A 12,968-nucleotide genomic window follows, 5' to 3' on the forward strand; every position below is an offset into this window, starting at 1 on the left:
CCCCCCCCCCCCACCCCCCCCCCCCCCCACCCCCCCCCCCCCCCACCCCCCCCCCCCCCCACCCCCCCCCCCCCCCACCCCCCCCCCCCCCCACCCCCCCCCCCCCCCACCCCCCCCCCCCCCCACCCCCCCCCCCCCCCACCCCCCCCCCCCCCCACCCCCCCCCCCCCCCACCCCCCCCCCCCCCCACCCCCCCCCCCCCCCACCCCCCCCCCCCCCCACCCCCCCCCCCCCCCACCCCCCCCCCCCCCCACCCCCCCCCCCCCCCACCCCCCCCCCCCCCCACCCCCCCCCCCCCCCACCCCCCCCCCCCCCCACCCCCCCCCCCCCCCACCCCCCCCCCCCCCCACCCCCCCCCCCCCCCCCCCCCCCCCCCCCCCACCCCCCCCCCCCCCCACCCCCCCCCCCCCCCTCCCCCCCCCCCCCCCACCCGCCCCCCCCCCACCCCCCCCCCCCCCAACCGCCCCCCCCCCACCCCCCCCCCCCCCACCCCCCCCCCCCCCACCCCCCCCCCCCCCCCACCCCCGCCCGTTCCCCCACCCCCCCCCCCGCCCCGCCCCCCCCCCCCCCCACCCCCTCCCCCCCCCCCCGCCCCCCCCTCCACCCCCCCCCCCCCCCCCCCCCCCCCCCCCCCCTCCCCCCCCCCCCCCCCCCCCCCCCCCCCCCCACACCGTTTTCTGTAAACCTCGCTGGGGAAGTGAGGTCGGAAAACGGCGGCTTCGCGCCGCAGCTGCGCCCCCTGTGCGAACAGCTCCCTGGGGACGGCATTTTTGCCGTCCCCAGGGCGCTGTTAATGGCCCGTGTGGAAAGGGCCCAAGTCTCCCAGCTCCTAGTTTGACATTCTAACCACTACACCATGTTGCCTCTCCAGATCCTTCAGAGGTAGCCATCTTGTGGCTCCTTAAAGGCTAACAGATTTCTTGTAGCATAAGCTCAATGTAGCAGCTGAAGGACTCCCGCTGTTACAACTGATCCCTAGGCTACAGAGATTGGTTCCTCTGGAGAAAATGGCCGCTTGGGAAGGTGGACTCTATGGCATTCTACCCCATTTAAGCCCCTCCCCTCCCTAAATCCCGCCCACCTCAGCTCCGCCCTCAAAACCTCGATGTATTTCCTAATCTGGACCTGGTAACCCTACATAACTTTGAGCCTCAATGAGAAAAATAACATAAACAAAATAAATAGAGCTCATTTTACCAGCTGCATAAATTGACTCAGTCAGCCCATATAGTGATGCACAAAGAAAACGCTACGAAATACAAATGGTACCATTCGGGGCACTGATAAGCCAATTCCACACCGCAAGATAAGAACAGAGGCCATTCACAACGGTATGGATCAGTGTAAGCTCCAGCTCATACGATTAAACCTACTATTAATTTCTCATTCCCCAATTATGTATTCAGCATTGATTTATGCTGCAATAAATCACTTATTCTCTCAGGCACCAGAAAACTCTGCTTTGTATAAAGGAGAGAAATCGTAACACTCATTAAATACATTCCGACACTGAGTTGTGATTTTGTAATGTTAAAAATATTGGTGGGGCGGGGGAAGGGGGAAGAATTGTACCCCACGAAAATAAATTCAGTTTGCTGTTGGGGGTTTTCCGGGTTGCGTGACCGTAGTCTGGTGGTTTTTGATCCCAACCTTTTGCCCGCATCTATGGCTGACATCTTCAGAGGTAGGTCACGACATGACCTGCCTCTGAAGATGCCAGCCCTAGATGCGGCCAAAACATTAGGAGCAAAAACTACCAGACCACGGCCACATAGTCCAGAAAATCCACAACAGCTGGTTGTTCATGGACTACAATTCCCATCAGTCCCTGCCACCATGGCCAACTGGCATTAGTTGTAAACTGATGTAAATAGCATTAGTTTACAGTTCATCTTGGAAAACATACAAAAGGCCATACAAAACATACAAAAGAGCCAAAAAGTTGAAGGAAAACTCTGGCCCATTATGCATGGGACACTTTCTTCTAGCACTCTATATGATATCCTAGTGGGATTTATGAATTTCTGTCCCAGGGAACCTGTTACTAAAATTTTTGGATCCCACCACTGCCTGCAGGTCTTTCAGCGCAAGAGATACTCAAAGGTAGTTTGCCTGCATCTGTGTCATGGCCCTGAATTTCCCAGGTGGTCTTCATCCAAGGGCAGAATCTTGGTTAGCTTCCGAGAGCTGGCCAAAGATCGGATTAGCCCGAGCCCCCCAGGACAGACCCCTTTCTTCCACCTCCTGCATGTAAGGAAGCAAAGTCACCTACCCGCTCTGCGATGTGCCGCACCGAATCCAGCTTGATGACTTTCGCGGACCCTCCTTCTTTGGTGACGCTCTCTAACAAGACAGAGAGAAAAAGGAGCCATTCAGCGTGCCCCACCTTGCCATTTGGGAACTCTGCACGATGCCCTTGGATTCCTTGGGGGAAGGGGAGGGGGAAGGGAGGAGGCACGGACGCTTCGCTTGGACCAAGTAAACACCCACCAGCAATCTCAAACTGATCTGGCATCTCAGCGCTCAACTTCTGCATGGCGATATCAGCAATGGGTCCCAAAACCACCACTGGCCGTTTAAACGTTGCTGCAGGGAAGGAGAAAGAGGTCAAGGGGGAGGTGCAGTGAGTCTTCTGGCTCTTTCCAAAACTAGATTGAGCTTCTATACTCTGTTCCGCATAAAGATGATAGCAGATTGTATATTCCTCTACCACAGAACAAAGCATGCTGGACCTTTTTTGTTGTAGAATGTGCCACCTGGGCCTTAGCGCCTACCGAGCCCTGCTCCCCGCATCCATTTGAAAGTAAAAACTAGATTGAGCTTCTATACTCTGTTCCGCATAAAGATGATAGCAGATTGTATATTCCTCTACCACAGAACAAAGCATGCTGGACCCTTTTTTTGTTGTAGAATGTGCCACCTGGGCCTTAGTGCCTACCGAGCCCTGCTCCCCGCATCCATTTGAAAGTAAAAATACATTTTGGCATAAATGCTCTTGCTTCAAAGTACCATATCCAATAACGAACAAACTTACGGTCTTGACAAAGGCAGTGCGTAAAAATGAATGATAATTGTCATGTTCATTCGGGACTATATCCTAAGGTAGAAGCATACGACTTTTTAACCCCTGCACCTCAACTGACCAAGCTATCATCTTTATGTGAAACAATGTTTAGTTCATATGGAGGGAAGGGGCAAAGGGGAAAAGCCTGCCAGCTCCCAGCAGGCACCTTGCCTCTTTTCCCCAATTAAAAGGGGAGTGGCTATAACCTCCTGTTCTCTTGTCTGGAGGTCTGTTTTCTTCTGTGCCAACTTTGACAATGAAATGTTAAGAAACATTCTGCAACAGGTCTGTGTGTTAGTAAAGTGTTGATAAGTTGCAGCTGGCAATCCAGAAGGGTTTTCAAGGCAAGAGGCATTCAGAGGTGGTTTGCCATCATCTGCCTCTGCAGAGCAACCCTGGACTTCTTTGGTGGTCTCCCATCCAAGCACTAACCAGGGCAGACCCTGCTTAGCTTCCGAGATGAGATTGGGCTAGTTTGGGCCATTCCCGTGGGATATTCAACACAACAGCTGGACTTCTCTGTCCTGCCATGACCCCTCTGGAATCCCCACCTTCCTTGAGCACGACCCTCTCATATGGCGGATAGTGGCCTTGCTTGGTGAGAGTCGAGAGGTCCTCCCGGCTCTTGCGTAGGTTCTTCTTGGCCCCTCGCAAGCCCCGCAGCTTCCAGAACTCAGCCCGGGCCCCCGACGAACTGAAGGATCCTGATGAGGCTTTCAGGACATTCTCCAGACTGGCAATCTGTTCTGCTCTGGAATGTAAACCGACAGGAGTGAATTGGGGTTGGAGGAGCTCCCGTTGAGGGCTGCCAGGCATATCAGGCAGAGGACGAAACAGAGTCAGAAGGACCAGACAGAATCCCAAGTCAGAAGAGGGCTGGGAAAGTACAAAGCATTTGAAGCGGCACTAGAACAGGGATCTGCAACCTGCGGCTCTCCAGATGTTCATGGACTCAGGGGCGTAACGAGGCAAACTGGAGCCCTGGGCAAAACCTGAGTTGGATTGCCCTCCATGGGCGGCCAACCCCACCAGGACCCCAAATTTTTTTTTGCACCAGTTCATTGGTGCCTGAAGGGGGCGAATTTTTAAACATATCGGCACCAAAATTTCAGCCTATCATCAGGAGACTGTCCTGATGTTACCCCCCAAGTTTGGTGCAGTTTGGTTCAGGGGGGCCAAAGTTATGGACCCTCAAAAGGATAGCCACCATCTCCTTAGCTCCCATTGGAAAGAATGGGGGATGGGGCACCCCCTTTGAGGGTCCATAACTTTGGCCCCCCTGACCCAAACTGCACCAAACCTGGAGGATATCATCAGGGGAGTCTCCTGATGATACCCTGATGTTTTGGTGCCAATACGTCCAAAAATGCACCCCCTGCATGCCAAAATGTGAAAAAACAACAAAAAATAAAAACGGATTGCTCACATGCCCCTACGTGACTCAAAATTCCGATGTCCTGGGCAATGGCCCAAACTGCCCAATGGTTGTTACGCCCCCTGCATGGTCTACAATTCCCATCAGCCAATTGGCCATGGTGGCAGGGGCTGATGGGAATTTTGGTCCATGAACATCTGGAGAGCCGCAGGTTGCAGACCCCTGCCCTAGAATAACATTCAAGTTCAATCTTTATTACAGTTGTCGACCACCAATACATACTTATGAACAAGAGAAAAATTACTGTTTAACGTCGGAACCGTAGGGCTGATTGAAACGGATTTGCTACTTAAACAGTAATAATTAATTGGGCAAAATAATACGGCTTAAAGTAATTTAAATAATTTCACCTAGTCCCTATCTTCATCATGCCTGTCTCAAGTCGTACCTTTGAGTTTGACACACACCTGGGTGCTTGTAGGAAGGCACTGAGAAACTTTCTCTCAGAGAAACACAAAGATGACTGCCCTAAAGACAGCCAGCGAGGCGTAGTGGTTAAGAGCAGGTGGACTCTAATCTGGAGAACCAAGTTTGATTCCCCACTCCTCCACATGAGCGGCAGACTCTTATCTGGTGTACCGGATTTGTTTCCCCGCTCCTCCACACGAAGCCTGCTGGGTGACCTTGGGCTAGTCACAGTTCTCCCTGAACTTTCTCAGCCCCACCTACCTCAGAAGGTGTCTATTGTGGGGAGAGAAAGGGAAAAGGAGTTTATAAGATGCCTTGAGTCTCCTTACAGGAGAGAAAGGCGGGGAATAATTCCAAACTCTTCTTCTTCTTCTAAACATGTATCATTCAATAATTGCCAAGTGTCTTGACCTGAAACAATTTAAGGGGTGCTGGAACATAATAACCTCCTTTGGTTCAAAATAATTTGATTATATTGTTGGCTGATCTTTCGCCAAGCTCACAGTGCTTGGGGCTAAAATATCAAGGCGTTCTTGATGCCCAAGCACAGGAAGAGACAGAAACAGAGCGCTCGAGGGAATACAGTTTCCATTAAAAGAAAATTTAGCAAACAAGGAAGCACCCCTCGCGATCCTATCTGCCAAGTCAACCCCACAATATCTCTGTTTTCATGTAAGAGCTGTTTTGTGTTCTCCAAAATCTGGACATAGCACAGTAGAAAACATGCAACTCATCCAAGGTCAAAAATGTTATATATAATTTTGTAACCAGAACAAAAACAAAGCTGGCAAGCTTGAAATCCAGGGAAGGTTGCCAACTTCCTGGTTGTAATTTTGTAACCAGAACAAAAACAAAGCTAGCAGGCTTGAAATCCAGGTGAGGTTGCCAACTTCCTGGTTATAATTTTGCAACTGGAACAAAAACAAAAGTTGTAAACAGAACAAAAACAAAGCCGGCAGGCTTGAAATCCAGGCAAGGTTGCCAACTTTCTGGTTGTTTTGGAGATCTCCTGCGATTACAACTGATCCCTGGACTACAGGGATGGGTTCTCCTGAAGAAAATGGCAGTTTTGTAAGATGAACTCCATAGCACAGTGGTGGCGAACCTATGGCACGGGTGCCAGAGGTGGCACTCAGAGCCCTCTCTGTAGACACGAGCAGAGTAACACCCCCCCCCCCCCAATACATCTAGGCTGACCTGGGCCGCTGGGCTCGATTATTAGCATTAAACCTAAGACCTAGTTTTGGGGAAGCAGTGTAGGTAACCCTGTTAAGCGCTGTTAAACCCCACTGATTTTCATGCGAAGAACTAAAGCACGATCCTTTACCTAGGAGTAAGCTCAGTTGCTGGCAATGGGGCTTGCTTCTGAGTAAACCCTCCTAGGGTCGTGATTCACCCGTTGGAAGAGTTGCACGGTTGCTTCAAAGCAAAGCCACCGACTACCACCAAGCTTACTCCCGAGTAACGCACGCCTCGGAGCCAACCGTTTTTTCTAAACTAAAACCTCAGCATTCAGGTTAAATTGCCGGGTTGGCACTTTGCGATAAATAAGGGGGTTTTGGGTTGCAATTTGGGCACTCGGTCTCGAAAAGGTTCGCCATCACTGCCATAGCATTACACCCTCCCCACCCACCACAATGAGATCCCTCCCCAAACCCTGCACTCCCCAGGTTCATAAGCCCAAATCTCCAGAGCAGGCAACCCTAAATCCCCTTGCAGAACACAAGCATCCTGGGGCAGGCGAGTCCCTGTGGAAAGTTTCAAGATGACCAGCGCTGGGCTTCCTTCTCTTGACCTAGAGTTACGGCAAGGATGCTGAGAGCCTTTCCCCGTACCTGTTCTTGTTCGGGATTATGCCCTTATCAAGCTCCTGGAGCTCCCTTCCCATCCGCACAGCCAGCCAGCTCCCCATTTTGCCCCTGTACAGGGTGTCCAGCACGTGGAAGACCTCGCCACGAGTGAAGCTCAGTCCGGAAGGGGTGTCCTTCTCAAAGTCGAAGTGGGTGCGGATGTAAAAAGAATCCCCCGTGTTGGACTTGACCGTCTTTCTGTAGACTAGGGAAGGAGACAGCATTCTAAGGCCCGAAGTACACAAAACACTGCAAATACCCCTTTATATTTTCCCTCTTGCACAGGGAGGTGAAACTGTGCCAAGGAGGCAACTTTTTCTTCCCAGCAGGGCCTTTTCAGCACTGGCCACAGACTACCCCCTTACACACACTAACAAACTCACCCCGCCAACCAGAGGTGGGATCCAGCAGGTTCTCACCATTTCCCGAGAGTGGGTTACTAATTATTTGTGTGTGCCGAGAGGGGGTTACTAATTGGGTCCGCTTTTCTGTTAGAAATTCCACTAGGTCCAAAAACCATAAAGTCCTGTTGTTGTTTCCTAATGTCGGCTGGATTGCTTGGCGAAGGTAGAAAGCGGAGATAATTCTCCCTGTTGGGCTGTTTTAAAAACATGTTTTAGAAATATGGTAAAGTTCCTTGTTTAAGGAAAGTATCCTTCTTTGATTTCTAGAAACAAAATGGAAGTATTTGAGAAAGTATTAAGTAGTATTTGACAGAGCCTTGAGTCCATTAGAGTGAGAAGTCGTTGATTTCTGTTGGCAGCTTCATGACGATAGGACTTACTTGTTACTCAATGAGTTTAAATTATGGACAGAAAGATACCAGCTGGAAATTAGGAACTTTTTTTAAAAAGTAAGAGTTTTTTACAGTAACAGAGAAATTATTAATGCCCCGCCTCCAGAATGCCCGGCCATGCCCCCGTCGTGCCCTGCCCAGCCCCACTGGCGCTACGCCACTGTTTGAATCCCACCACCCTGGGAACCTGTTACTAAAATTTTTGGATCCCACCACTGCCGCCAAACCATTCCTCTAGAGTAGGGGTGGCCAACCTATGGTGCTCCAGGTGTTCATGGACTACAATTCCCATCAGTCCCTGCCACCATGGCCAACTGGCATTAGTTGTAAACTGATGTAAACAGCATTAGTTTACAGTTCATCTTGGAAAACATACAAAAGGCCACACAAAACATACAAAAGAGCCAAAAAGTTGAAGGAAAACTCTGGCCCATTATGCACGGGACGCTTTCTTCTAGCACTCTATATGATATCCTAGCGGGATTTATGAATTTCTGTCCCAGGATCTAACATCTGAGTCACTCACTGTCTTGCTTATTCTGAACATGTAGAACCACTTCTTCGCCTGGCATCAACTCCAAGAGGTACTGCACTGCCTCTTCCCGCGTCAGGTTGTGGAAAACTTTGTCATTCACCTGTCAAGAAAGAAAAGGAGAACAACCAAGAGGAAGCGGAGAATCTTCCAAAGAAGTCTCACCAATCCAAGTTCCCATAATCACTAACGACTGTAATAAATGTTTCAATCGTTGTTCTTACGTCTTTGTGTGTGTTTGTTTTGTTCTGTTTTTTAGTGTTGTACTGAGGTGTTTTTGTTTTTTGGTTGGTTTAGTGCTCACATCTCCCATTACCCAGGTTACCACAGGGACGGCTTCCTGCACTTCTGGGGGATCACAAACTAGCCAGCCACCTCCCTCCTCTTAGCACCCATTTTTAATAGAATGGTGGAGGTCTAAATCTGGTACAGAAAAGAACTACCACCTTTTAAAGTGGTAAATAAATTATTAAAAATCCAACATCTACATACAAACTCTGAACAGCAACCAGTTGAGCAAGACAAAACAAAACAAAGGCATAAATGCACAGTTCCCCCATCCCTCTCAATGTACATGCCCTAGCTGTTCTTATTCTAAGGGAGACCCTCTAATGTAGAAATTACACTGTTCTAAAAGTTTACCTTGGCGTCTTTGTCTTGGTGAACAGCCCTTTGTCTACGCCACATGGCAATGGTGACCATCAAGCAAAGCACAGATAATAGGGCGCCTTTCTCCAAATGGAAGCAGCCAAAACAGACCCCTCTCCCACCATGCCCAGGGATTTTATTTCCTCTCTCAGACCCAGCATGGTGTAGTGGTTGAGAGCAGTGGACTCTAATTTGCAGAACCTAGGTTGATTCCCCATTCCTCCACAAGAATGGTGAATTCTTATCTGGTAAACTAGATTTGTTTCCCTGCTCCTACCCTGCTGGGTGACCTTGGGCTGCTCACAGTTCTCTCAGAACTCTGTCAGCACAATCTACCTCACAAGGTGTCTGTTGTGGAGAGAAGAAGGGAAGCAGTTTGTAAGCCACTTTGAGACTCCTTACAGGAGAGAAAGTGGGTATATAAATCCAAACTCTTCTTCTTCCTGATGGAACAAAACTTCTCTTGATGGGGTTGCCAGGAGGATATTATCTAGCCCCCTGCCTTCCTAGTTTCTGTCATCTTCCAGGTGTCAGATTCCAACAAAAGCATTTTTGAGCCAGGAGGGCAAAGTATACATCATCACAGCCTGCAGCCTTGAGCCCCAGAAACTAATTGATAGTTTTGTTTTAAAAGACATGCACCCATTCATTTCCAGTGGAAATTATAAGTTTGTTAAATTGCCAAAGGTTGGTACTGAAAACAAAACCAGGCATGAAATGAGTCTTGATTTCTCTTTGATTCGTACTAAAAGTCTAAAGATGATGACAGTGTTGGCTGACAGAAAAATTACGGCTGAGGGGGTTTACCGCCTCAAGGTATGAATTATGAACATTAGCTGGAACATCCTCTGCCCAATCATGAATAGAGCTTCCGTGTCCAAAGGTAATATACCTCAAATACCAGACAAAAAGCATGATAGGCTGTTCCTTTTTTGTGGGCTTCCCTGAAGTGAGTGACTGGCCCCTGTTGGAAGCAGGAAGCCGGGCTAGACGGTGTTTTGGCTCAACCCAGCTGAGGGAGTTCTTTCTTTCTAAGAGTGCTGCCAGCCACATTTCCTAACAGGGGTATCTTTTCATGCCACAAACTTGGTTGTCAGGCACAGACATACCTGGAGAATCTGGTCCCCTTCTAAGATGCCTTGGGACTCGGCTGGACTTCCCTCCTGTACGCCTGTCACAAAGATGCCCTTGTCGTTGCCCCCAGCAAGACGCAGCCCAATGCTCTTGGCCTTCACGAAACGCACCACCTTGGAATCTGGGCTGTACCTGCGAGTACAACAGAGGGTACCTCAGAACCAAGCAGGGCAGGCCCCAGGGGCGGAGCGAGGGAGAACTGTGCCAGGGGCACGTGTGCGACCTGCGCCCCGTCACGCCACGCTACAGGCAAGACACCTCCCCTCTCCCCCTGGGCGCTACGCCACTGGCAGGCCCTGTCTTCGGAGGCCACCGACTAACGTGCAGAACAGCAGCTAGAGACCAAGGAGGTTCTTACCCTTCAATTCTGCCTTGAGAAGGGCCGGTATTGGTACTGGAGAAGGCATTGTTGCTGTTCCCAGGGCTTCCCTGGGCATCTGAAGATGGAGAGACAAAATGAAACACCTACCTCTAAGTGACTTGCTCCCAGCAATATGTTGGAATGATAGAGGCACATACAGAGGTGGGATCCAGCAGGTTCTCACAGGTTCCCGAGAGTAGGTTACTAATTATTTGTGTGTGCTGAGAGGGGGTCACTAATGGGTGATTTTGCCACGTGATTTTTGCCTTAGTTACACCCCTCCTCCACTCCTCAGCAGTAGCGCGCAGAACTTGAAGCAGTCTAGCAGGAGGTGCACCGGCGTGCGTGGCAGCCTGCGCCTGCATGCGTTTGTTTCCTGCCCAAGGACTGACACAGCGGCTGCGTCCTTGCCACAGCCCCGCCCAGCAATGCCCCGCCCCGGAATGCACGGCCACGCCCCCGTCATGCCTCGCCCAGCCCCATTGGCGCTACGCCACTGTTTGAATCCCACCACCATGGGAACCTGTTACTAACATTTTTGGATCCCACCACTGGGCACATATCATTGCCTCAATGTAGACCAGGCTGCAAAAGATCCCACAGACCAGCCCATAGCCATCTCTTGGGGCACTGCTCGCCACGGAGCAGGCCCTGCAGCCTTGTCGGCGTGCCTGGGGTGCCGCACGTTCGTGTCCACTGTTTTTAAGTGCACTCCAATTCCGAGCAGGCAAGTCTGCCATTTTTTTCCAGGTTAAAAATATCTCTAGTTAGTGCAAATGGTGACACTTTGCACGTGCTCAGGGCTACCCCACCATTTCCCGTTACTAGGCCTGCAAAGAAAAACCAAAGCCCCCTCCACTACCTTCCCAGACTCAGCCACAAGTCTATTTATTCCACCGCAGGACATTTACACTAGCAAAGTGTTCTGTTCTGCCCTGTGTTATGTTGGAGGGAAAATTCAACAATACCTCAACGGTGGAGAGATCATGTCCATGCAAGTCAGTGGAAATAGAAACGTTAAAATTGCAAAAAGATTGCTTTTCGGTTGCAAAAACGTGCAATTCTGTGCAATAAGACCCTGGGATTTTCTGGAAGTGATTAAATTAATAAATTCCTCTCTGATAAATACAATGGCACATAAAGTTGTCATACCTTAAGTAGTGCTGTTAATTAATCAGACTGAAGGGAAATTGTATTGTCGAAGGTTTGAAGGGAAATTGTTTCAGGCAAACACGATATTTTAAATGTTCCCTGCTCATTTTATTTTATAGTATTGTATTATTAACTGTATTGTTATTTTGTTTGTTCGTTGCTTCTTGTAAACTATTCCCCCTTTAAAGGGGTTTTATGAATGTGTATTATTTTACCCTGTATGCTTATTTATATTGACTCAAAGCCGCCATACAATGAATCGAATTGAATTTATTCCCCACTCTTTTCTCTTGAGGGACCCAATTCTGCGTACAAGAATAGGAAAAAAGAACCCAAGTAGCTAGCAATTTTTTAATCTAGTAGGTCGCTCATCCAAGGCCAAAGGTCACAAAAGCTCCAGAAGGCAAGAATTTGCCAAAGGCCTCCAGCTGGAGGGAAGGGGAATTTTCATTCATTGGGCAGCCCCTGAGCTTTGTGGGCCTTCCGCATGAGCCCCCACCCCACCTCCAGCGTGGTGTAGTGGTTAAGAGCAGATGCGCTCTAATCTGGGGAACCAGGTTTGATTCCCCGCTCTGCCACTTGAGCTGTGGAGGCTTATCTGGTGAATCAGATTAGCTTGTGCACTCCAGCACATGCCAGCTGGGTGACCTTGGGCTAGTCACAGCTCTTCAGAGCTCTCTCAGTCCCACCCACCTCACTGTTGTGAGGGGGGAAGGGAAAGGAGACTGTAAGCCCCTTTGAGTCTCCTACAGGAGAGAAAGGGGGGATATAAATCCAAGCTCTTCTTTTTCTCCAGAGATCAGACTAGTGGGCCATGGAATTTCTTTGAACTTGGCAATGGGGCAAAGCAACTTTAGAATGCCAGACTCACCAGCAACTGGGGAGATGGGCAACTCCTTCTCTGGCACCACTTCTTCCCAGCTTGGATGTTTTCTTGGCCTGGAAGGGTGGAAAAAACCAAATACAGTGGAACCTCGGTTTTCATTGCCTTCGGTGTGCTGTCCTAAATATTTGGTGACACATCAGCAAAGGTCCGGCAGATGGGGAGCTGGTGTCCCCGTAGTCCACAAAGATTCCAGCCCCCTAGCACAGGCTGACCAGATGTCCCGCTTTTGGCGGGACAGTCCCGCCTTCAAACAATTTGTTCCGCGTCCCGCGGGTTATTTAAATTGTCCAGATTTTTGGAAGGCTGTCTCACTGCCTTCTGGGGCGCAAGGCAGTGCGGCAGCCTCCCGTGCGCGCGGCCGCAGGAGCACGGCCTTCTGGGGCTTGCCGTTTCCCGCCCTCTCACAGGTTCACAAAGGTGACCATCTGGTCACCTTACCCTAGCATGGTGTCCCATCCAGGACACTGCTGGTGTTGAGAGACAGAATTGGGCTCTGTTGATGTGCTGCCCTCCCTACTGCTTAACACTCAATCTGCCTGAGCTGACCTGGGTTCAGTTTGGGGTGTGGGGAAGAGCAAGCGGAGGTAAGAGTCAGCTTCTGTCGGACCAGCGGGGGGAAGGTAGGTGGGGGAATGGTGCCACAATGACGACCCCCCACCAATGGTGCACAGGAGAGAATCCTGCGCGCCCATTGGTTGACGG

The 12,968-nt window shown here is 50.5% G+C and overlaps 1 protein-coding gene across 1 annotated transcript in view; it reads right to left on the reverse strand.

Moving 5' to 3' along the window:
• Positions 1–2,203: 2,203 nt before the first annotated feature.
• Positions 2,204–12,968, reverse strand: part of TJP3 (tight junction protein 3) — a 39,037-nt gene continuing 28,272 nt past the window's right edge. Inside the window, exons 9-16 of the mRNA XM_048497784.1 lie at positions 12,252–12,319; positions 10,226–10,304; positions 9,843–9,999; positions 8,080–8,188; positions 6,743–6,962; positions 3,616–3,815; positions 2,491–2,586; positions 2,204–2,343 (exon numbers count right to left, since the gene is read on the reverse strand). Coding sequence (XP_048353741.1) covers positions 2,204–2,343; positions 2,491–2,586; positions 3,616–3,815; positions 6,743–6,962; positions 8,080–8,188; positions 9,843–9,999; positions 10,226–10,304; positions 12,252–12,319 — 1,069 coding nt within the window. The remainder of the gene's footprint in view (positions 2,344–2,490; positions 2,587–3,615; positions 3,816–6,742; positions 6,963–8,079; positions 8,189–9,842; positions 10,000–10,225; positions 10,305–12,251; positions 12,320–12,968) is intronic.

Source organism: Sphaerodactylus townsendi, linkage group LG05 (genome assembly GCF_021028975.2).
Source record: "Sphaerodactylus townsendi isolate TG3544 linkage group LG05, MPM_Stown_v2.3, whole genome shotgun sequence".
In the NCBI taxonomy this organism is placed as follows: Eukaryota; Metazoa; Chordata; class Lepidosauria; order Squamata; family Sphaerodactylidae; genus Sphaerodactylus; species Sphaerodactylus townsendi.